The 22,053-nt window shown below is 44.8% G+C and overlaps 2 protein-coding genes across 2 annotated transcripts; both read left to right on the forward strand.

Moving 5' to 3' along the window:
• The first annotated feature begins 33 nt into the window (after window positions 1-33).
• Window positions 34-15,591, forward strand: LOC139982478 (uncharacterized). Its single transcript, XM_071995378.1, has 5 exons — window positions 34-390; window positions 5,882-6,068; window positions 6,643-6,811; window positions 7,581-7,805; window positions 8,492-15,591. The coding sequence occupies exons 1-4, from the start codon at window positions 214-216 to the stop codon at window positions 7,624-7,626; spliced, it is 579 nt and encodes a 192-aa protein (XP_071851479.1). The 5' UTR covers window positions 34-213; the 3' UTR covers window positions 7,627-7,805; window positions 8,492-15,591.
• Window positions 15,592-20,023: 4,432 nt separating this feature from the next.
• Window positions 20,024-21,273, forward strand: LOC139982487 (uncharacterized). Its single transcript, XM_071995385.1, has 2 exons — window positions 20,024-20,186; window positions 20,648-21,273. Exons 1-2 carry the CDS (start codon window positions 20,024-20,026, stop codon window positions 21,271-21,273), a joined length of 789 nt encoding a protein of 262 aa, XP_071851486.1.
• The last annotated feature ends 780 nt before the right edge of the window (window positions 21,274-22,053 follow it).

A 22,053-nucleotide genomic window follows, 5' to 3' on the forward strand; every position in this document is an offset into this window, starting at 1 on the left:
TGCATTGCTGCTCTTGTATGCTTTCGATTCATGATTGGTTTTTCATTGTGTGTGTACTGTGTGGGATTATAAGGAAAACAAAGCCCCAGTTACTTTGTACATGGTGGTTATTGTTGATTCTATGACTGAATGAATATAGAAAGAAAACTTTTTTTCCATGTTTGTAAAAGTAAGTGAATATTAAATTTAAAATGGGTATTATTTGTGACTTTTATGGTCTTTCTATACTATATAGAAAAGAAAATGCTGTTACAACATCTGGAAGAGACTACCAACTCGTCAGCCTCCCCAGTTCCAGCAAAGCGAGCACGAAAAGCATCGAGGCACCTTCAGAGCTACCTAGTGAAGGATGCTACTGCTAGCAACGTGGCAACTCGCCAGTCTCCAAGGGTATGTTAACCATAGTTCTTTTGTATCATTCATAACTTAAATAGAAGTGTGAATAAAAAGAAATGTACGTGTTAGTAATTGTAAGGGATATCAGCAGAGTTTGAAATTTTAATATTTAATGGTTAACAAGGAAGTCCTTGATCTATCAAGCAACATTTCATGATTTCACAATCTTGCAAAAGAAACCACGTACTACTGGGCAACATCCATATTTTATGTTATTTGTATCTTGTTCATGGAAGGCTGTTGAAGGGCAATGATTTACTTACAAGTGAACCATGGAGCATTGTATGGGCCTGATGCTTGTGCTTTTTACGTGACCCGCCATGCGGGATACAAAACGTCACGGCCAAACGGCACTACCGAACCATCCCATTCTGACAAACGAAACTAAGGTCTAGCGAGCCAAAAAAACATGCGCCCGCCGACCTGCAGAGACAAAACGCCCAACCCCCCCCCCCACTGAAACATTCAAAAACGTACAGAAGGACGACCCGCACGCAGCGAAACGAAAAACCCCTCCCCAGCACACCAGCGTCCAAAAAAGGCAGCCCCAGATAAACGGCGAAAATCGCCTTCAATCTGAAGGCGAATGTCGGACTTCACCGCCTCCAGGACTGCCTGCCAACTGGCAAATTTCCCCCTAAAAACCAAATTACACCTATTCCGCCAAACATGTTTTTTTACAATCGAGCAAACAAAAATGATGCGGTGCAACACAGCTACCGAACAAACTGGAGGGTCTACCCCATATAAAATAAAGCCCTGCCCTACCGACCATGAACGGTCTCCCGTAACACGGTCGGTCCAGGTCTGGAACCACTCCCATAAGTTTACTACAAAGTAACAATGCCAAAAAACATGAGCAGTACTCTCTAAGCTGTCACAGCCGGTCCTAGGGCACAGTCCATCACCCAATCGCCAATGATATCTTTTTAGGTTGGTCACCAAGGCACCGTGTGCAACTCTCCATGCAAGATCACGGAGCCTGTAACCATTCAGCTTTGAATGCACCGAACGCCATACTTCGGCAGAATGACGTCCCTGGACAAAAGTTGCATTCAAGGCCTTATCCCTCAACGAACTGTGAACGAGGGCCGGCTGTGACAGGTCAACAGGGGGCAACTCAATCAGAGCGGAGCAGATGACACGCACCACCCTGTTTGGAGTACTACTATGCGGTTCTCTGTTGCTAAACAGCGCCGGGACCCATCGACGCAGGTGCAAACCGCCCCAAAAACGTACAAAATATGAACAAGGCAACCCTGGGTCAGTTACCGCTACAAACAACTGCTTAAATAACAAAAAGGTCAATTTACTTCCCAGATGAACCACCCCTAGTCCCCCCTTCTCCAGTTTTTGGTACAATACCGCCCTCTTGACAAGCTCTGTACCCCCAGACCATATGAATGAAAAAATCGCCCTCTCCAACCGTACCAGGACGCGACGCGGAATAGGGTACACCGCGCCCGGGTACCACAAGATGGGCGAAACGAAACGATTAATAACAGTGACTTTCCCCAAGATCGAAAGCCAGCGGGTGCCAAAGGTTTCGAGTCTGCTCTGAAATACCTCAGCCCTCTCGTTCCAGGTGACATCACAAGGTGCATCGTAGCCGAACCATATACCATTAATTTTGATATTCTGATCCGACCACGACGCACCGAATGGTAAGTCTCTGTATCTCCAGCTACCAAGACGAAGGCCCTTTGTCTTTTCTGGATTCAACTTCGCCCCGGTAGCTCTCTCAAAAATAGATAGATCCTGCGAGAGTGCGCGAAAGGAGCCGAGACTCGAAACAATACATGTCACGTCATCTGCATATTGAGCGCATTTCACTTTGGCACCCCCTGGCACAACGAATGGAACAAGTTTGGAGTCCCTTTCCAAAAGACGAGAGAGGGACTCGCTAAACAAAACATAAAGTAATGGAGACAGAGGGCACCCCTGGCGCACCCCCCTCTCTACGTTAAAAACCTCCGAACAAAACCCATTTACGATAACAGAACTGAAACTTTGTTCATACAAAACAGAAATCCATTTACGAAAATTTGGGTGCAACTGAAACGTCTCCAATACATTCATTAAAAAACCGCGATCCACCATGTCAAAGGCCTTCTGCTGGTCCAGAGACACCAATGCACATGGCAGATCACGCTCAATAACAAAGTCGGTCAAGTCGCGCATCAACCACAAGTTCTGCTGGATGCAATGACCCTTCACTGCACAAGTCTGGAGATCACCAACAAGATGCGGCATAGCCAGTGCAAGGCGGTTGCACAAAGCCTTAGCCAGCAACTTGTAGTCCACATTTAGCAAGGTGATCGGACGCTTGTTATGGGGATCCAAGGGGTCCCCAGACTTTGGCAGCAAAGTAATCATGCCCAGACGTTGACTTTGGTTTAACAGTCCGTTTTGGAAGGCGTCCTCGAAGACGGCTCTGATGTCGGGTCCTATTATTGCCCAGAAGGTTCGGTAGAACTCCCTCGGAAGCCCGTCCGAACCCGGGGACTTGCCATTCTTCATCTTCGAAAGCGCCTTCCAAAGCTCAACAGTGGTTATTCCGCCCCCCAAAATATCATTGACATCGTGGGGAACGGTTTTTGAGATTCCCCTCAATAAATCAGACTGTGCCGACAAGTCGACATTGCCACGCGTAAACAAACTCGAATAATACTCTTTATATACGCGGACAATGCCGTGAGGGTCACTGACCACGGTCCCATCGGTAGCACGCACAGACGGGACGCGTCTGTCACCCGCCGATGAGCTAACGGACTGGTAAAACCTCAGTGAAGGGCGCTCCTCGGCTTCCACCGCTTCGACACGGGCCCTGACGCGGGCACCGTGGTACTTTTCATCGAGATACGTCTGCAAAGCGATGACTGCCGAAGGGTCGCCAAACTTCACCTCCGCGCACAGCTTCGAGAATTTTTCTCTTCGACGCCGTGCGCGGGTCACGCAATACTGAATTGCGTAGCGTTTGATGCGCAACTTGATATTATCCCACCACTGGGATGTAGAAGCAAAGGCCGGCTTCAATGTTTGCCATCCTTTGTACCTGGTCTCGAAACCTTGGCGGAATTCTGCCTCGCCAAGAATCCGACAGTTAAGCTTCCATAGGCCCCGCCCGATCGGGAAAATGGAAGGCAAAACGAAACGTGCTACCACAGTGTCATGGTCAGAGAGCGGACAGCTGAGCGTCTCGCAACCCGAAAATTTAAAACTTACGGGCGCATACACTCGATCTATCCTGGAGGCATCTTCTCCGTTAGGCCTCACCCACGTATACACCGTACTACACGGGTGTATACGCCTCCAGACATCGGCTAAAAGGTGTGCGGAAGTAAATCTGTCCAATTCTGTGATCCCAGCGTCGGGACTAGCAGACACAGAAGCCCCGAGTCTGTCAAGACCCGAGTCTGGGACACAGTTAAAGTCTCCGACCATGACACATGGAGCACTACCAGGAATAAAGGAAGGCAGTGTGTTAAAAAAATCTCGTCTAGCAGAAGGCCGATTGGGAGCATACACATTGCAAAGGGAGATGTTACCCTGTGGATACTTGAAAAGAATGCAAACCAATCGGCCCTCGTGATCCGTCTCCACCCTAGTGGCACAACACGCCTGACGAGGTGACAGGAGGATGACAGTGCCACAGGATGAAGACGAACCAAACGAAGCATGCAGCCCACCACCCCACTCATAGGCCCATAGAGGGACATCTTCTTCCAAAATATGTGTTTCTTGTAGGCAAACGCAGTCGACTTCCATTGAAATACAATATTGGAAAATGCGACTGCGCTTGCGATGATCCCTCATGCCATTCACGTTCAAGGTGGCAACTGAAAATGTATGGGCCATGAGAGGGCAATGGGGCAAAACTACGCCGACGTCGATTCTGTAAGCTTCAAGCGCGCTCTAGACGACATATCGTCGTCGGAGTCGTCACTTGAGGCCGACCTTTTCAGTGATGGTTCCCCCATCTCGTCGTACCAGCTCGTCCCAGTGGCACGTTTCGGCTCGACGATCACCGAGCCTCCGGAGTCGCTGTCAGACATAGCCTCCGGAGACCGGACGACCGAGTCGTCGTCAGACAGAGTCTCCGGATCTGGCGATACCGGCGGCGGACTGGGGACGGAACTGGACGGGTTGATGGGGGAAGCTGGTGGAGACCCCGTGTCCGCTTCGCTGTGTGGTGGAGACGGTGTGGGCACGGGGTTGATGGGGGAAGCTGGTGGAGACTTTCTCGGTGCGGGCACGGGGTTGGGGTCTGCAACTACGGGGGAGGATGAAGGAGGTGCGGAGAGTGAATCCGCACCCGTTTCCCCCTCCTTGCGTGGAGCTTCCTCCGGGGCAGTAGGTGCGCCAGAACTTGGCGCCTTTGCTTGACCCCCACTCTTTGTCATAAAGACATAAGAGGAGGGACAAGCGCGAAAGACATGTCCCTCCTTCCCACAGAGTGAGCACACGACTTCGCTTGGGCAAGCAGAGGTATCATGCCCAAGACGAAGGCAGCGCCCACACTTTTTATTTGGGCAGCCCTTGGCTTCGTGCCCGGTCTCCCCACACCTGAAGCAGGTACGGGGCTGACCGGGGTAACGCACGTGAGCTTTATGCCCGGCAATAAAAAGGAAGGAGGGAATGTCCTGCTTGAGGTCGATCCGAACCTGTCGGTGCCCGTTGAACACCCCAGGGGCCTGTGCGTAGGAGCACATTTTAATAGCCTTGACAGCCCCGAACCGACCTAAAACAGTTGCGACAAGTTCTTGACGCACCTCTAATCCTACGTGGATGACAGTTACCCATACGGAACGTTCGTATGGAGTAACTGTCAAACCTTCAACCCCACTCAGCAACGTGACACCCTTCTGCCGGGTCACGTCACTGGTAAAACGTAGATCATACGTATTACGACCCTGGAGAGCTTGTAGAGCATCAACCTCTCCAGGCACAACAACACCCTTACTCTTTAAAATACTAAAAACTTGCACCGGTGGAACCGCTTGTTCACCGGTGAAGGTCAACTTAACAATTTTCGAATCACGGCGCGATGCCATGATACCGAAGGTGGCTAGGCCACAGAGGAGTAACAAAAACAAACTATAAAGACAGGTTTAAACTTAAAACGATATACGATAACTATATACGACAAACGCACACACCCGCCTGGCGGGAAGTATAGCACAGTACAGTACAGTAAGGTAAGGTAAGGTAAGAAAGTAGCTGTATCAGATGGAGGGCGAGAGCGAGACACGTCTGCACTCCACGAAAGCCAACTAGCCAAGTGGTTGTTGATAACTCCTTTGGTCTGTTGTGTGTGAAATTGTTCTGTGTAAATCTGTGTGATGCTTGTGTTAATATCCTAAAATAATCTTTTAAAATTTATATCCTGTTGAAGAAGGCCAAACTTTACAGCATACACCGGTATTTTCTATTCAATGAAGTACGCTTTTGCTTTGTTCATGTTTTCTTTTCCGTTTCATTTTAGAAAGGAAAGAAGAAGGCCTCTTCTATTAGCCTGGCCAGGAGGACCTTGGATGATTCTATTGATCTTAGGCCGCTAAGCGATAGCGAGGATCTGTTTGAAACTGTAGATATTGAGTTTGACAATATCAGACTCAAACAAAAAGTACAGGAGCTAGAGGAGGAGATCAAAGCTCTGAAGGAACAGCTGGGTAAGTCAGGGTTGGCTGCACAGGTGTCCATGTTACTAGGGTACCTGCCCAACTAATTGCCACACATATTGAACGTTGCTAGGTCCTTGTTCTAGCCTATTTGCTGATTTTTCATATTTTGTATTAGTTGATCCAATATCTGCAATGGCACTAAGCTAGGCTCTGATGAACTACATTTGACAATTGATGAACATTGTCTTATGCTAAGAAGGCTTTAGTACATCACTATAGTAAACCACCTTTGGTGTTTAAAAGAAAGAAAAAGAAGCTTGTTTTTATAACTTTCTAAAATACATGGAAAATGATATCCTAAGATATAATGCAAATAGCCTGACCACCCTATCATAATTTAGTTGATTTATTAATTTGGCATGGAATGACCCTTTCGATACATGTATAAAAGTGCCCACATGTGTCAAATTTACCAAGGTAAATTCACTTTGTTGTGGGGAAATGGTATTTCAGGTTACAACATTTAAAAATGCGTTATACTTGCTCCATGTTCCTCACTTCTCACACACTCTTTACTGACTCCCATGTGTTTAATCTTATTCCTGTGTTTTATCTTCATCAGACATACAAGACACTGTAAAGCAGTTGAAGAGGGTTGTGAAGAAGCTGACCTCTGTTTCTTCTCTGACACCAGCTCTAAGGAGGCACCAGTTGCTGGAGAAGAAGAGGTCAGCAGGATTGAGCAGACACAGTCCTTTCAACATCTGCGGTACAAGCCATCTGATGTCGGTGTAAGTTCATTGCTCACTGTACTGTTTTTAAAGTGTTTTTTTTTCTTTCCATTCTCTATTGCAAGGGTCCTCTCTTAATGTACTTAAGGCATAAAAAACTCAGTAAGGTTACCCTGCATTTGCATCATCATTATAAAATGAAAACTTGTAGCCAATAACAATATGGCAAACCAATTAGAGGATAGAGTTTTTAACTTAAAGAGGATAGGTAGTTGAGAGATACAATTTTACATGACTCTCTGTACAGATTCCTTACAAACCCATCTGTAAATATGCATCCTGCAAAGATTTCCATAATAAACATGCCTCAGCAGTTGCAATTTCCATCAGCAATTTCTTTCATTACAAGAAAAACATTTTATATTTGAATTTTTCTTTAGTTCACATTCCAGTCATAACTACATATCCACCTTGAAAGTAGTATCCTGTGCAGTATCCTTCCACCAAATCAGCTAAGTTTAGTACTTCATCCAAATGTTAGGACTCACATCCAAAAAGTCGACGAATTGCAGATATTATGCAAGTAGTGACAATCTAGAGGAATTTTGTTACATTTTTGTATCTTTTATTTCATTTTTTTTTCAATGCCCTTAAATAAGTCAAAATAGTATGTGGTGTTTGAAATGATCACAATGATCCTCTAGCAACTTTCACCAAGAGGAATGATATGTATTTGCTGTCCCATGCTGTCTTTTGAAGTTTTGTTCCGGTCAGGATGTTTGCTGTTGATTTGATTGAATTTTGAATTTTTGCCAATGTCTCTCTGTAGGTTGTGGAATAATCAAGGGAAGTCATGTGTACCTTACAAAAAATAAGTTAATGGCTGCCATGACTTCCAAAACTGACGCTACCATGGCCAGAAATTTGATGTGCCGGGTTTTCCTCCAAAAGGCCATGTTGGCTTGTTCAGTTAAAGGAAAAAAATCAAGAGGAAAGGAGAAGACGGGCACCATCAAACCACCTCTGAATCCACGTGGTGTAAATGCCATTGTAAGTAAGTAACTCCTGACTCCTTTAAAGCCCCATTATGTGTTTGAATATAAGAGTTAAAAAAAATTCTCTCAGGGCTGGTATCTTTCTTTTGATGATAATAGTAACCTTTGCAGTCATGGTGGCGCATGTGCACAGAATGTATGTGTGTTCTTGCAATGCCAAGCTTGTGAACACAATATCTCAAAAGTTAAAGCCTTAACAGATCTCAGATTCATAATGTACAAGTACCAGATTTAGTTCATTTAGACATAACCGTTGTGTTTGGTATGTAGACGTGCCACATTGATGAGAATAATCATATTGTCGTTGCCTCATTGGTTCAAATCAATTAATTCCAAAAGAATAATATGTTAAGAAGTATAGCTTTGGGAGATAACAAGTTTAGTATGCTGAGAAATAACAATGAGTACAAGAGGACTTAAGTCCACTTCAATCATCAGCTGTTATTGCAAATATTGTTTGTCACATCTCACAGATTTTTGAATTAGATCAAGAATGTCGTCCTCCTTGTTAATAGCCAAAAGTAAAGTAGTGAATTATATCATGACCAGAGAAACATATGCATTTATGATGGCCTGTGTATGCATGTACAAGTGTGATACACAATAACTCACGAAATTTAACTTTTTGTTTTGCCACTTTGTGATAATGCAGCTTTGATATTTCAACGTCTTTTCATTTCTTCAGCTTGTGTACTGAACAAATTTAAGAAAACAGGAGACCGAGCGCCTGCTCTTGTTACAGCAATGGGGACAAGGCTGTCCGAATTACGATCGGATGTTGGAAGTATCCAACCGGATGTGGATGTGGTTGATGATGATGAGGAGACTCAGCTGTTCTTAGTGGCTGGTAAGTTTAACACATTTTAATGGTCCAGCTGCTATAATTGGCCCATATTTAGGCATGCTCATACCGAGAAAAAAATCATTATTATGTCATTGACCCCACCATGGTCTTTAAATGACTCAGGCTACACAATAGCCCGCAGGCCTTCTACACACTGTATAAGGCTCTTTGTGGCAACACTGTGATAATGAGTCCTTGCATATGCAAAGTCATTTAAAATAAAGTGTTTACAGAAAGACTCTCGTACAAGTAAAATAACTGTCAGAAAGTGCAGGCTAATTTTTGAACAGCAGTCATTTTATGACAGTAGAAGTCAGATTAGGGAACAGCAAGGGGCTTTTCTAGTGATATTTTTTAGGCCAATACTGCAGATTCTTGAGTCTAAGATAAGTTGATCTTTACCTGCAATTAAGCCTTGCTTTTGGGGGTTTTTTCAGACACAGTTTTAATTTTTCTTAAATCTCTTTTAAGTTTTAAGCATTTGGAGTCACAAATAAAACTGTGTGTCACAAAAAGTTATGTCCACAATTGGGTTTGGAATGTGCTGGAAATAAAGTAATGCCAACTTTATAATGTCTTGGTCATTATTTTGAAAATTGTGTCGATGAAACATCTCGTCCATTCTTCTAAAGATCTAGTGCTTTGTTGATTGCCAAATTGTAATGCTAATTCTTGGCAAAACCTCACGAACAAACAGGCTGTGACAGAACTGCATTGCCATATCTTTCTTGAAAGAAGTGTCTTTTGAAGAGTTTCTTTTGAGGCAGTAAGCTCATAATGATGTCTTAATTTTTTCTTTTATCAGACATTGCAGAGACTGAAGAGTCAAGAGTCAGCAGAATGATGGGCAATTTGAAAGACCCAGGATTTCAGGTGACCTATCCTTTTTTCTTCATCTTTTTATACCTACCATCTACTTTTGCTTGAATTTCTTAGTTCATCCTACTTTTTACTTGGCACCTTTTTTAACAAATATAAGTTTCTCCCGAATGCCTGCAAAAGTTTTACTTTCATTTTATTTTGGATCCTTCTTTTATCCTACTTGTTCACTAAGGTCTACTTGCAGCCTGCTATAGTGAAATTCAAGTAAAGTATTTGTAATAAAGTAGAAATTCATCCTGCTACTGTAATGTTTTTAAGTGTGGGTACACTAATTGGCCTTACATGTGACTCTGACAGACCCAGGACATACTGCCTATTCATATTTTGAATATTCATGATGTCAAAGTGAGTGTAGTATCTCACTGCCATGCACCCATGTGGGCACTTCACTCTTTGTTGTTGTCCAAGCAATATGCCAGTTTCAGCTGTGCAAAAGTATTTCGAATTGAGCCTTTCGTGAAGATTCAATGGTGGTAAGGCTGGTGCTACCTGGTGAGTTTACCATTAAAAATTATGTATTGTATTGTTTAGAACTAAGTTGTTGTTTCTGTGTAAGTTATAGATCGAAATTTACTTAGGGTCTATGGCTTCACTGTGTTAGGCTGCCTATTGAATTAGCGTAGCTAGGGTCCAATTTCAAGAGAAATTGCAGTGTTCACAATTGCATACATTTTACTTATCTGATTCTAACCAATTATGTAGAATTGGATGGGATATTTGTGGTAGCCAGGTATACAGAGAGAGAGTTAATTTAATGTAAGGCTGCATGTAGGAGGACATGTAGATTAATTGTGTCTTTGGAGAATGTATTTTGTTCAAATCTTGGTTTATATTATATAAGGTAAATATTCCCTACATTGAAGTGATGTTGAGTTAGTATGGAATTCCCTTTTACAATTATGAGTTAAAGGAATTATCATTACTTTGTGTAGATTTGTTTCAAGATGCTGTTAAATAAAAGATGACTTTCATTCATAAGGTTTTATACTAAATTTAGTATACATGTGTTAGTGTGTTGTTCTAGTCACATGGTTGAAGAGGGGGCTATTGTATTTAGAGAGGTGGCCCATGTGCTCACCTAGAACAAAGGATCCCTGGCTAGGCCACAGTCTGACACACTGTAGGTGCTATGTTTTCAGCTTAGGCTACAGCCTAACGCTATGTAGGTGTAATGGACCCAACTTAGGTTATGGCCTAACACAGTAATACTATAGGGTCAGCTTGGGCTAGCAGCCTAACACACCATGGCTATGTGGGCCTATATGGTTTGATTTGTTGTAATTGATCTACATGTATGATAGTATGCTTAATTGTTTATATGCAACTTGTTTTATTGTTTTAACCTACATTATTCTTTATATCTCTATTTTGTTTATCTTGTGTAATTGTACTCTATATGTAATAATTTCATAGGACAACCAGGTCCCACATGACTAAGGTGGTGTGACACACTACATTGTCTAACAGGTACAGGGGTCTTGCCGCAGTTTGCTTTAGGTATTTTATGTGTTTACATCACTCTTTCTAATAGACTCCGGGTCGTGTAGTAGATTGTGCGACGTGACGCACTGAGAATGTCCTTGGGTTAACAGAGTTGCTGTAGACTTATTCATTTGGGTCTGGTGAGTAATGAGTTGAATAGGGTGCAGTTGTCAGGCACATTCCGTGTCTCACCAGGTCTTGTTATACGATCATTCTTTATTGTTAATATTTCTTCTAATATTTGTGATACCTTTTCATGTTCTGAGTTAAGAGGTGTAGTTGTATAAAGGATTTAAAAAGCTGATATTTTATAGACAAAGCATGAGTCTGAGCTTTACAAATTGTAGTTAATGTCAGTGACAAACTTTTTCAGTCGTTTCCATTTATTATATCTATTCCGTGCGTAACATGAGTTATGGTTTTCGGTCTCTATAGGTAAAGCGCCGTTGTTGTTGTTTATGATTACGTATTGCTATTTACAGTGTCCTTCAGTTACGTAACTATTTGTCATGGGAATGTACTCATTCTTATGCAAAGTGTTTATTATTAATTTAAAAGTATTTTGTTAAATAGTTTTGTTGATGACCACTCTCTCTGGTTGAGGTCACTTTGGTGAATCCCTGATCTACCTCCAGTTACCTTGGGCATTCGTTGTATATTAACTGTATTCAAATTTCAGATGTTTTGTCATTGTGTGTAGATTCCTTTGAAGTTATAGTTTCAAATTGCATCAACATTTCGGTGCTTGTTTCACTCTTGTTAGTTCCGTGCTACGTGTGTGATAACCTTTACACAGTTGTGCATTGCTTCTTCAAACAATGAGACATTACGTCTGAGCTTCGTGGTAGTCTGCACACAGTGAACATTTTGTATTATTATTATCATCATGTTATCTCATATTCTGTTTGTTATTTGCTCTATTTCACAGAGGCTGTTCTTTCTTATATTGTAATTGCTTTTGACCTTGGCGTGTTAAAAGGTCAAGGAATTAAGGGGGACAACTTAAACCAAGATATCTACATTTGTACTGTCATCATTTGTTTGGTGTGGCCCGCGTAACGCTTCCTTCCTCCCTGGGCTGGTTCCCTTTCACTGGTGTCAGAAGTGGGATTCCAGTACTACATTCAGGACGAAGACGTGCTACCGTGGTGCAACACTAGTAGCAAGACGAGAACAGTAACAAAGAACAGCCTCAGACCTAGTAATAATAAGTTTAAGTACTAACGGTATTATTTTCATACATTTAACCAGGTATTGTTGTTAACCATGTCTCTCCCTGATACGAGTGGACCAGCTGCCTCTGGTGCACAGCCTTCACAATTGATTTAGCGATGATGTAACAATTTTTTAAGAGAGCAATGAGTTTCCAGGGCATCCCACATGGCCGGTTACAGAAATTTACTGGGCCTCCTTATAGAGCGGGTGAGCTGTCCCTATTGGAGTGGTTGGAGGAGTTCGAAACCATTGTGTCTCCTTTTAATCCAACGGGTGAAGAGAAGGCTAGACAGCTGATCGAGCACCTTGGTGGCGCGGCCAAAGAGGAAGTGAAGTGCATGGGAGAGACGGAAAGGAACGATTATGACGAGATTGTTGCCGCTCTAAAGACGTGTTTTGGTGCACACGAGAGTGTGCAGAGTCTCCACGGCAGCTTCCACAACCGGGTCCAACAGGAACAAGAGTCCCTGTCAGATTTTAGTAGAGCACTGAAGCGGCTGTATTCTAACATGGAGATGGCTGCTCCAACAGATAAGGAAACCAGCGCTCTCCGCCACTTGAGAGATGGATCATTGCGCTCACAGTTTGTACAGGGAGCCAGGGATACGTGGGTGAGACAAGAACTCCGGAGAATCGATATGGCGACATGACAAGAGTATTGACGTGATGCGACAGGAAGTCCTTACCCTTTTCCAGGAGTCTGAGCAGTTGCAGTCACCTGTTCGAATGACCAGGGCGAGGGAGGCTCAAGTGGAATTACCGAAGGAAGCAAAGCCTGACCAGATGTCCCTGATTGCTGACCTCCTTGCTGGGCAGAAGAACCTCGTTGATGCTGTGGAACGTTTAAGCGGGGAACTTGCAACGATAAAGTCCAAGTTACCTGGCCCTAGCAGAACCCCACTATCAGAAATTGTCTGCTTTAAGTGTAATAGCAAGGGGCACATAGCAGCAAACTGTCGCAGCCGACAGGGTGACACCAGGCCGGGATCCAATCGGTGGGCTCCTCAACCTAGGGCCTGGCATCCTCAGCAGCAGTCGCAGGCACCAGCAGGTGTACCTTCAGCTTCTCGGCCGGGAAACTGCTAGGCTCTACTATTAGAGGCGAGGTGGTAGAGATTGAGGAATCGCCTACAGAAGTTAAGATCGGAGCAGTCAGTGGGATCACGGATGTCCAGAATGATGAGATTATGGAATCGCTTATTTCGCCTAGTCCTACCATGATGGCGATGATTGGAGGAGTGAATCTTGGTTGTGTACTGGACACAGGAGCGGAGACATCCTTGAACCCATCTGACATATTTCATCGACAACTGGAGCCGAAAGTTGGCCTATTGAAAGAGTTACCAAAGCCGGTACTGGTGGTTGGACTCGAGGAGACTGGAATGCCAGCTTTGGGGTACATTGAGACATCAATTATAGTCAATGGAAGGGAAGCTTGGACCAGATTTTTGGTTGTAGATAGTTGGTCTCCGGCATCTGGTAGGAAAAGGGATTATCCAGTCCTATTAGGTTGTAATGTGTTGAAGCTTTTTACAGGACGTAGAGACTCAGGCTGCAAGGTAGGCTGCAGGGTAGGCTTAGGATTAGCTTTGGACAGCTTGGAGTTCCTGGAGACGAGCTCGAGTGAAGCTCAGGTAGAGGTGAGGGTCGAGGCCGAGGAGGCAACTGTTCTACCTGTGTAGGCTGTAAACACATTGACCTGATAGATGAGGATGTAGTTACGATGCCGGGGTCTAATTCCTGCGAAGTGTGCCCACTGGAGTGTCCGCAGAGTACCAAACCATGTGCTTTGGGAGAGGTAGAGCTTTCTGTTGATGCCATGCCTGAGGTCGTACCAACTGACCGTCCTCCACCAGAGGTGCCAACCGTTATTGAGGAAGGTCCATTAGAGGAAGGCTTGCCAGAGGTTGTTGAGATGGAGGATGGTACCCGAACTGACCTTCCTATCGGGGTGAGCTTGAGCCACTTAAAACTAGATCATACAAGGCAAATTGCTGGGTTGATCGACGACAATAGGACTGCTTTCTCTAGAGGGGAGTTCGACCTTGGACTTTGCCGTCTGGTGCCCCACGAGATAAGAGTCACTAACGAGACACCAATTCGACTACCATATAGACGTGTACCACCTACTCAGATGTCTGAGACATGGTGGACCAGAAAATAATCCGAAGATCTGCAAGTCCTTATGCCAGTCCAGTGGTGTTGTTAAGAAAGAAGTCTGGAGCGCTACGGTTCTGCATCGATTATCGTAGGCTGAATTTGGTCACGGTAAAAGATTCATTTCCACTGTCAAGAATCGACGAGTCACTGGAGGCCATGGGGGGAAGTCAGTTTTTCAGCTCGCTGGATTTATCTCATGGCTATTTTCAAATTGCAATGCAACCTGATTCCATGCCGTACACAGCTTTCAGAGTTCCATGGGGCCTGTTTGAATTTGAAAGGATGCCACAAGGACTCTGCAATAGTCCCAGTACATTTCAGAGAGTGATGGAGATAATCTTCGGCGATATGAACCTCAGCCAGCTAATTTTATACTTAGACGATATTTTGATTTTCTCTGCTACACTCGAACAACATCTGGACAGACTTCAAACAGTGTTCCAACGGTTGATCCAGCATGGTCTTAAACTGAAAGGTGAGAAATGCAACTTTCTTCAGCGAGAAGTTCAGCACCTAGGTCATGTGGTGAGTGCTGAAGGGGTATCAGTGGATCACGGCAAGGTAGACCGTATTGTGAATTGGCCTATCCCAACCACTTTAACAGAACTTGCTTCTTTCCTAGGGTTGGCATCCTATTATCGGAAGTTCGTACCAAATTTGGCAAAACTTGCAGCACCACTACACAGCCTGAAGAAGACCGACACGACCACAACAGCAGGGAACAAATCTCGCTCAAAACAGTCGCCTCTCAAATGGAACAAGGAGGCTGATGAGGCATTCAGACAATTGAAGACTCTGTTGTCATCCTCTCCTGTCTTGGCATATCCCCGGTTTGACAGAGAATTTGTTCTTGAGATAGACGCTTCACTGAAGGGATTGGGCTGCTGTCTGCTCCAACGTGATGATGCTGGCCTTCTCCACTCAATTGCGTATGTAAGCAGAGGGTTACGTGATGCCGAGAAAAATTATTCAGATTTCTCAAGCTTTAAATTGGAACTTCTGGGTCTGAAGTGGGCAGTCAGTGACAAGTTCAGGGAGTACTTGATGGGATCTCGTTGTTTGGTCTTGACTGATAACAACCCATTGGCCCACTTAGACAATGCGAAGTTGGGAGCAACAGAACAGAGGTGGGTAGCACAACTTGCTTCATTTAATCTTGATATTCAGTACAGACCAGGCAGACTGGAGAAGGGTGGGTTAGGGGTGGTTCATCTGGAAAGTAAGTTAACTTGTTTGTTATTTAAGCAGTTGTTTGTAGCGGTAACTGACCCAGGGTTGCCTTCTTCATATTTTGTACGTTTTTGGGGCGGTTTGCACCTGCGTCGATGGGTCCCGGCGCTGTTTAGCAACAGAGAACCGCATAGTAGTACTCCAAACAGGGTGGTGCGTGTCATTTGCTCCGCTCTGATTGAGTTGCCCCCTGTTGACCTGTCACAGCCGGCCCTCGTTCACAGTTCGTTGCGGGATAGGGCCTTGAATGCAATTTTTGTACAGGGACGTCATCCTGTCGAAGTATGGCGTTCGGTGCATTCAAGGCTGAATGGTTGCAGGCTCCGTGACCTTGCATGGAGAATTGCACACGGTGCCTTGGTGACCAATCTGAAAAGGTATCACTGGCGATTGGGTGATGGACTGTGCCCGAGGACCGGCTGTGACAGTTTAGAGAGTACTGCCCATGTTTTTTGGCATTGCCCCTTTGTTTTGAACTTGTGGGAGTGGTTTCAGTCCTGGACCGACCGTTTAGCGGGAGACCGTTCCTGGTCGGTAGGACAGGGTTTTGTTTTGTATGGATTAGATCCTCCAGTTTGTTCCGTTGCTGTGTTGCAGCGTATTATTTATGTTTGTTCTGTTGTAAAAAAACTTATTTGGAGGAATAGATGTGATGTTGTTTTTAGGGGGAAATTCGCCAGTTGGCAGGCAGTCCTGGAGGCGGTGAAGTCTGACATTCGCCTTCAGGTTGAAGGCGATTTTCGCCGTTTATCTATGGCTGCCTTTTTTGGACGGTGGTGTGCTGGGGAAGGGTGTTTTGTTTCGCTGCGTGCTGGTCGTCCTTTTGTAGTTTTTTAATATTTCAGTGGGGGGTTGGGCGTTTTGTCTCTGCAGGTCGGTGAGCGTATGTACTTTTTTTGGCTCGCTTGACCTGAGGTTCGTTTTTCAGAATGGGATGGTTTGGTAGTGCCGTTTGGCCGTGACGTTTTGTATCCCGTATGACGGGTCACGTAAAAAGCACTAAACCGATGCGCTGATGCCTTGAGTCGATGTCCTAGCAAACGTATGGGAGAGGACCAGTTAGTGAATGTTGATACTGCCACATACATTTGTAAAGCTCCCGAACCGTCTTTGGTGGATTTTGACCATTTTGTCACCGAGGTCACTGCATGCAGTGCTTTACCAATAGAGGTGGTAAGAAATCCGCTCCCAGAGGATAACCCACCGGAGGAAATTACCAGGCCATCGATCTTTCCCTCATTTTCATTCAGTCAGTTGGCCGACTTACAGAAGAAAGATGATGCCCTATCAGTAGTTTGGGAGTGTTGGACATCCGACTGGCAACCAGGCGAGGAGTTGCGACAACCATGTACCCCCGAGATCAAGAGTTGGTTACGAGAATTCTCCAAGATTGTTGAACGTCACGGCGTCCTTTACCGTGAAGTCACAGACAAGTGGGCAGGGACCTCTCGACAGTTGCTTGTGCCTATCAGTTTGCGAACGAGATTATTGGAGATGGCTCATGACGACTGTGGACACCAAGGCGTAAACCGTACTTTTGGCATTCTTAAGGCACGATGTTACTGGCCTGGCCTTCATAGAGAAGTGCAAATCTATGTGAAGGATTGTTTTACCTGTGCTGCTATCAAGGAGCAAACTCCAAAGGTACGTACTCCCCAGCGACATCTGCTCGCATTCAGACAACAAGAGATGTTGGCAATTGACTTCCTCAAGTTGGACCGTGGCAGAGGTGGCTTCGAGGATGTCCTGGTCATGACGGATGCATTCACTAAGTATGCGCAGGCCGTACCTTGTCGTAATCAGACCGCCCCTGTAGTTGCAAAGGCCCTCCGAGATCATAGGTTTAGTCATTATGGTACAACCTTACGGATACATTCTGACAGAGGCAGGAATTTTGAGAGTGGATTGATCCGAGAGATTTGCAAGTTGTATGGTATAGAGAAAACCCGCACCACTCCCTATTATCCTCAAGGCAACGGCCAAACTGAAAGATTCAACCGGACCTTGTGTGGAATGGTACGATCCCTTGAGCCTGAACATCGACACAAGTGGCCAGAATTACTTAACCATCTGGTGTTCCCATATAACTGTACCCCTCACAGTGTCACCGAGTTCTCCCCTTACCGACTCCTCTTTGGACGTGAGCCATATACTCCGATGGACCAACTTCTGGGAAACACTAAAGAAGACTGGGATGAAGAGTTTGTCACAACCCACGCAGATGCTCTACTGAAGGTTCATCAGGGGCCTCAGGAGCGGATGAAGGCTGCACTACAAGCCAGCAAAGAGAGACATGACCTCCAACAGCTGAGCCCTTACATACTTGTTGGTAGCACAGTTCTCCTCAAGAAATGTGCGCACGAAGGCCGACATAAACTAGAAGACAAATACAACAGGGAGCCATTTATTGTAGTTGGTGTAAATGAAGGCCTTGATGTTTACAATATCAGACCATTATTAGGCGGAGCAGTGCGCACAGTAAACCGGCGTTTGCTCATCCTAGATCCCCGCCAACCCTTTCCATCCTTGCCAGGTGAGGACGGTCAGGACATTCCGGAGGATGTAGTTGCTGAGGAGGGTGACCTGGAGCCTGACGATTGGGAAGACGATGACGTCGATGACGACATGGATAGACATACACTCATTCCATACTGGATGTTCCACGAGCCAAGGAGGGAAGAAATCACACCCCAAGAAGATCCACCATGTCAAAGTATTCGTAGATCAGCACGTACTACTAAGGGTCAACACAGCAATCCAACTCATCTCCCTAGATCTTCAATTCCAAACCCATAGCGACATGGCTGTTTTATAATTGATATAGTGTTGTGGTTTTGTATTTACATTAGTTCTGTGAACTAATATACTCTTTTCTTTTAAGTTTGTATTTCTCAGTATATCCAGTGTTGTTTGATCAGGTAGACGTCACCTGACTGGTTACTAGCATATATTATTTTTAACTGTTCCGTATGCCTTAGATTAACGTCCATCGGGGCGAGGACTTTAATCGCGGGGAAATTTGTAATAAAGTAGAAATTCATCCTGCTATACAATAATTGGGTACAATTGGGTACAATAATTGGCCTGACATGTGACTCTCACATGCCCAGGACATACTGCCTATTCATATTTTGAATATTCATGATGTCAAAGTGAGTGTACAGTATCTCACTGCCATGCACCCATGTGGGCCCTTCACTCTTTGTTGTTGTCCAAGCAATATGTCAGTTTCAGCTGTGCAAAAGTATTTCGAATTGAGCCTTTCGTGAAGATTCAATGGTGGTAAAGCTGGTGCTACCTGACTCCGGGTCGTGTAGTAGATTGTGCGACGTGACGCACTGAGGATGTCCTTGGGTTAACGGAGTTGCTGTAAACTTATTTATTTGGGTCTGGGGCTGTTCTTTTTTATATTGTCATTGCTTTTGACCTTGGCGTGTTAAAAGGTCAAGGAATTAAGGAAGACAACTTAAACCAAGATATCTACATTTGTACTGTCATCATTGGTTTGGTGTGGCCTGCGCAACGCTCCCCTTCCCTTCCTGGGCTGGTTCCCTTTCACTACAACATTGATGATTTTGTATTTTGCACTACAAATTAGCTGTACATTGATTGCATGTCTACCTTTACGGCTAACAAATACATACCCATCCGGCCCATGGTTACAACCGTGAATTCCAATCAATGTCCCATCTACTGCACCCACAACCTGCGGAAATCCTGCTACCAAAAAAAAAGTCCCTCTGAGCATTGGTCACAGAGGCTGGAGTGATTGGGAAATTAATTTCCTCATTCCGGATTTGAACCAATGCTTTTGTAACCCTCCTCAATGCCCGTGAGGCAGATGACTTGCTGCATCCGTGTAAAGAGGCACACTCTGCTAAGGCACTTTTCGATCCTGATGCATAAAATCTTAGATCTAACTGGGCCCTTAATCTATTGATTATAGTCATACAGCCTAGCCTAGTAAACCTACATCTTTGGTACATGTCAACATCATTATAAAGTTTAAAAGGCTGCCTTCTGTCTCTAAAAATTCTCTCTCTTTGTAGAATCCGACGATAATTGCGTTGTTGACCAGCTTGCCGATACAGAAATAACGCCATTTGTGCACAAGTACATGAAATTCACATTTTATTACTTCTACATGTACTGTGTACAGTAAAAAACATCACAAATTTAAAACAAGTGTTTACCATAGCAACGTATCATACTTAAGATTGATCTGGATCACTACTTAAAGTTACGCATGATCGGATCGAACTTAAGCTTGATATCAAGCGTAAGTTTCTTTGTGGAACGGAGATAAGTTTGATATCAAACTTACGCTCGATCGGCTGACTTACGCACGATCGATCAAACTTAAGATGAAGCGTAACTCTTTGTGGAACGGGGCCCAGGTGGAAGATGTACCAGGCGTGCCCGAAAACCTTTAACGAGGTGGTTAGCATCGCTGTTGAGCTCGAGGCTTTTGCGTTGTCTGAACAGAAGAGAGGGAACATGAAGAGAGTGAGGGCGGTAGGCGAAAGAACGGGAAGTGTGAAAGAGGACGAGGGTCTCAGAGGGATGAGTGAAGTCCTAAGCAATGCTGTGTCGAAGAGTTTCTGAGTTGACGGAAAACCTCACGAAATTACTGCGGAAAGACACAAGGAATAACTTATATGAGGGAAAAAGGAAGAATAAGACCATAACGTGTTGGAACTGTGGGGAAGTGGGCCACGTTAGCAGAGATTGCACGAACTCTAGAAAGGAAGAAGCATCGAAGAGAAGTGAATTTCACAAGGAAAACTGCTAGGAGTTGACCTTGCGGGGCGAAGGTCAACTTGTTTTCAAAATGAGCCCATAAAGTTAGCACTTTCACGGAAGCAATTGTGGTCAGTTGGATCCAACAGTTTGTATGTAACTGGGAAGCTGGAAGGTGTAAGGGTGAATTTCCTGGTAGACACTGGTGCTGAAGTTACTGTAATAAAGACGGGAGTGTTTAGGAGGCTGAGCACGGGAAAGCTTTGTGACTGGATGAAGTTCCTTTAGATTTGGCTGCTGCTGACGGTAGGCCGCTGACATTTCTTGGAAGAGGAAATCTCCTTCTGAAAGTGGGTGAACTTGAAGTGGAGCACGAAGTTTTGGTGGTGGATATCGATGTTGATGCGCATCTGGGCTATGACTTTTTGAAGTTGTATAACTGCACAATTGACGCTGGAGCAGGAAAGTTAACAATAGGGAAGAGGCAACTGGAGCAACTGGGTACAGATGTGGATAAATCTGTTGGAACTCGGGTTGTTGTTGCTAACACTGTAGTTGTTCCTGTTAGCAGCGAGAAAATTGTCATGGCGAGAACGTCTGCGCAGATGGAGATGTCGGCATGTGCAATTGTGGAGTGCAGCGAAAGCTTCTTGAGACGTCGACAGTTGATGGTGGCTAGGGCAATCGTGGACCCGTCTAAGGGAGTGATTCCTTTAAGGCTGATGAATGTGACAGACCAACCAGTTACCCTTTGTGAAGGAACTTCTGTCGGGCAATGCCAGCCCATCGAACTAGTCGACAGTATCGCTTCTAAGCGGGCGAAATGCCGGACGGTGACTAAAGGGGAGAGGTCAGGAGCTAGAGGGATAACTGCCTTGGGGGAACACCTCGAAATTCTAGCCGAAAAGAGTTAAACGACCTTTCGAAGGAAGAGGCGGATAGGGTAAGGCAGCTTCTTGCGGATAACGCAAATGTTTTCGTTCGATCAAAGGAAGACCTTGGGGGTACAGACTTGGTTAAACACGAGATCGATACTGGTACTGCGAAATCCATCCGCCAGGCGCCTAGACGGCTAACTATTCATAAGAAGGCGAAAGCCGACAAAGAACTCGACAAAATGCTAAGACAAGGAGTTATCGAACCCTCAAGTAGTGCCTGGTCCTCCCCGGTGGTGCTTGTTAAGAAGAAAGACGGTTCGCTTCGATATTGTATAGATTACAGGAAACTGAATAATGTGACGGAGACGGACTCTTACCCCCTCCCCGGATCCATGATTAAGGACGGCGTTTGTAACTAACAGGGGTTTGTTTCAATTCAAGGTTCTTCCTTTCGGTCTGTGCAATGCCCCCGCAACTTTCGAACGGTTAATGGAGAGGGTTCTAAGAGGACTTCAGTGGCAGACCTGTCTACTCTTTCTTGACGATGTAATTGTCTACGGAACGTCGTTTGATCAGGCTTTGACCAGACTTACTGAAGTTTTCCAACGGCTTCGGGAAGCTAAGTTGAAGCTGAACCCATCGAAATGTTGCTTGTTTCAGCGAGAAGTCAGTTACCTAGGGCACATTGTTTCCATCGAAAGCAGAAAGGAATTACTGCGTCACAAGAAAGGAACTTTTGGCGATAGTGGCGTCGGTAAAACATTTTCACCATTATCTATATGGTGCGAAGTTTCTTATCCGTACTGATCATGGGGC

Source organism: Apostichopus japonicus, chromosome 16, assembly GCF_037975245.1.
Source record: "Apostichopus japonicus isolate 1M-3 chromosome 16, ASM3797524v1, whole genome shotgun sequence".
NCBI lineage: Eukaryota > Metazoa > Echinodermata > Holothuroidea > Aspidochirotida > Stichopodidae > Apostichopus > Apostichopus japonicus.